General features: G+C 36.8%; 1 protein-coding gene across 1 annotated transcript in view; it reads right to left on the bottom strand.

Annotated features, from left to right (window-relative positions):
• The window catches only part of Rc3h1 (ring finger and CCCH-type domains 1), a 61,152-nt gene that overhangs the window by 7,065 nt on the left and 51,929 nt on the right, over nt 1–2,158 (bottom strand). Inside the window, exon 14 of the mRNA XM_021198107.2 lies at nt 1,604–1,756. Coding sequence (XP_021053766.1) covers nt 1,604–1,756 — 153 coding nt within the window. The remainder of the gene's footprint in view (nt 1–1,603; nt 1,757–2,158) is intronic.

Genomic DNA, 2,158 nt, shown 5'->3' with positions numbered 1-2,158 from the left:
AAAAAAAAAAAAAAAAAAAAAAAGACAAAAAAAAAACCACCCATATAGTTCAAGCTGGTTCAAGCTCATCATCCATTTGGCCAGGAATACATGTCTAAGCAAAACTTTCATGGATGTGTACAAGGAGACTCTACAAAGTGTCCATTAACATTCTACATAGGGGTCAGAGAGAGAGCTCAGTAGAGCTTGTTCTTGCAAAGGACCAGGTTTGAATCCCAGCAACCTCATGGTAGCTCATGACCATCACTAACTCTAATTCCAGGATATCTATCTAATGTTCTTTGACGTCTGAGGACACCAGACACATATGTAAAACACTGATATACATGTGAGCAAAACACTCATACATATAAATATAAGCAAATCTAAAAAAAAATCTTTAAAAAATGAAGAGAAAAGTTATACATAATGGCAAAAGATCAGTTAACACGGATCTATAGCTGTAGCTACCAGTAAGGCTAAGACAGGAGCACCACAAGCCTGAGATTAGCTGTGTGATGCAACCCAAAACTTAGTGAGGTGCTGTCTCAAAAAGGAAAGAGCAGAAGCTGAGTACAGTGGCACTTGCCTAGAGTCTCAGCTACTCCGTGGGGTGAGACAAGGATATTTTATGCAAGGTCATCCTGGACAATACAGGAAAACCCAGTGGGTTTTTTGTTTAAAAAAAAAAAAAAAGCAGCGTGTGCGTGCGTGTGTGTGTGTGTGTGTGTGTGTGCGCGCGCGTGCGTGCATGTGTGTGTGTGCCCGCGTGTCTAAGTAATAACATCTAAACTTAGGGAAGAGGTTACTTACTGACAGGGAGGAGTGAAGGAGAAAAATAAGATTAGTGAGGTTAACTACTTTTGCAAAATTTTAATGCTATGGGGGAAATTAATATGTAAAGTACTGATACATAAATACAGAAACATTAATGAACCTTGACTTGCTAGCTACAAACTATCATATTTTCATTTAAAATAATCAAAAATACTCATTAAAAAAAAAGATTTTAGATTTCTTTACCAAATAAATTAACCAAGTTGGTTGTTTAAACTTAAGACTTGTAAGAGTTTTAATATATTTGGTACCCAGGTGCTGGGATTAAAGTCTGGAAGTACCACTGCTGGGCACATTATTTTAATTATGTGTCTTTGTATATCAGTGTGGGTATATGCACTGAGTAGGTGCCTATGGAAGCCAGGAGGATACTGGATCATCTGGAGCCAGAATTATAGGTGGTTGTGAACTGTCCAACATGGGAACAGGGGACAAAACTCAAGTCCTCTGCAACAGCAAGATGCTCTCCTAAACACTGAGCCATCTCTCCAGCCCTGAAATCTAGTGCAATAGCGATATGCTCTCCTAAACACTGAGCCGTCTCTCTAGCCCTGAAATCTAGGATCTTGATTAAATACTTAAAATAATTTAACTTGGGTTCTGAACAATTAATTGTTGGGAAATTGCTACCTAAAATGATATATAAAATTATTCTTTGTCAAGATAATAATATACTTTATATTTGAATGAAACAAAAGCAAAGCTCAATTAGTTGTCCCCTATAATTTAATAGATGAAAATTTATATATCTAGATTTGTATTAACTATGCTTAGCCATTACACATACCATCATTTCCACACTCCCCGCTGCCACAACATCTTTGGGTTTTGCATCTTTGGTTCCAATGTAGGAGCCGATGGTATCACATGACCAAGGAGAATATTGGCTATAATCATTTGCTTTGTATTTTCCAGCTACTTTCAAGTCTTCATCCAAAAACTATATAGGGGGAAAATAGGAAATAGATCTATGAGTTAACAAAACAGAAAAAGTATGGAATATCTAGAACACCAAATTAAAACAATATAGTGATGCCCCCATACACTTGCTAGGTCGTCCTCAATGTGCTTCAGTACACCTCCAGTAAATGAGAGCATTCTCTGCATCTCAGATGCTTTATGAGGTAGGCAGTAATGCAACAACTCTTTGCTGATGATTCTTCAACAGCAGTATTTCCTGTCTTAAATACATTCTGGCCCAAGGCTGATTCAATTAAGAAAAGGAATGAAAGGCCTTATTTTTATCTTCTTGACTAAAGTTCTGTGGTTATCCAATAACAATCTTTCTTTCTTTCCTTTCTCTTTCTTTCTCTTTCTTTCTTTCTTTCTTTCTTTCTTTCTT

This window comes from Mus pahari, chromosome 5, assembly GCF_900095145.1.
Source record: "Mus pahari chromosome 5, PAHARI_EIJ_v1.1, whole genome shotgun sequence".
Taxonomy (NCBI): Eukaryota; Metazoa; Chordata; class Mammalia; order Rodentia; family Muridae; genus Mus; species Mus pahari.
The sequence above is the reverse complement of the archived record's forward strand: the minus strand, read 5'-3'. Positions and strand labels throughout refer to the sequence as shown.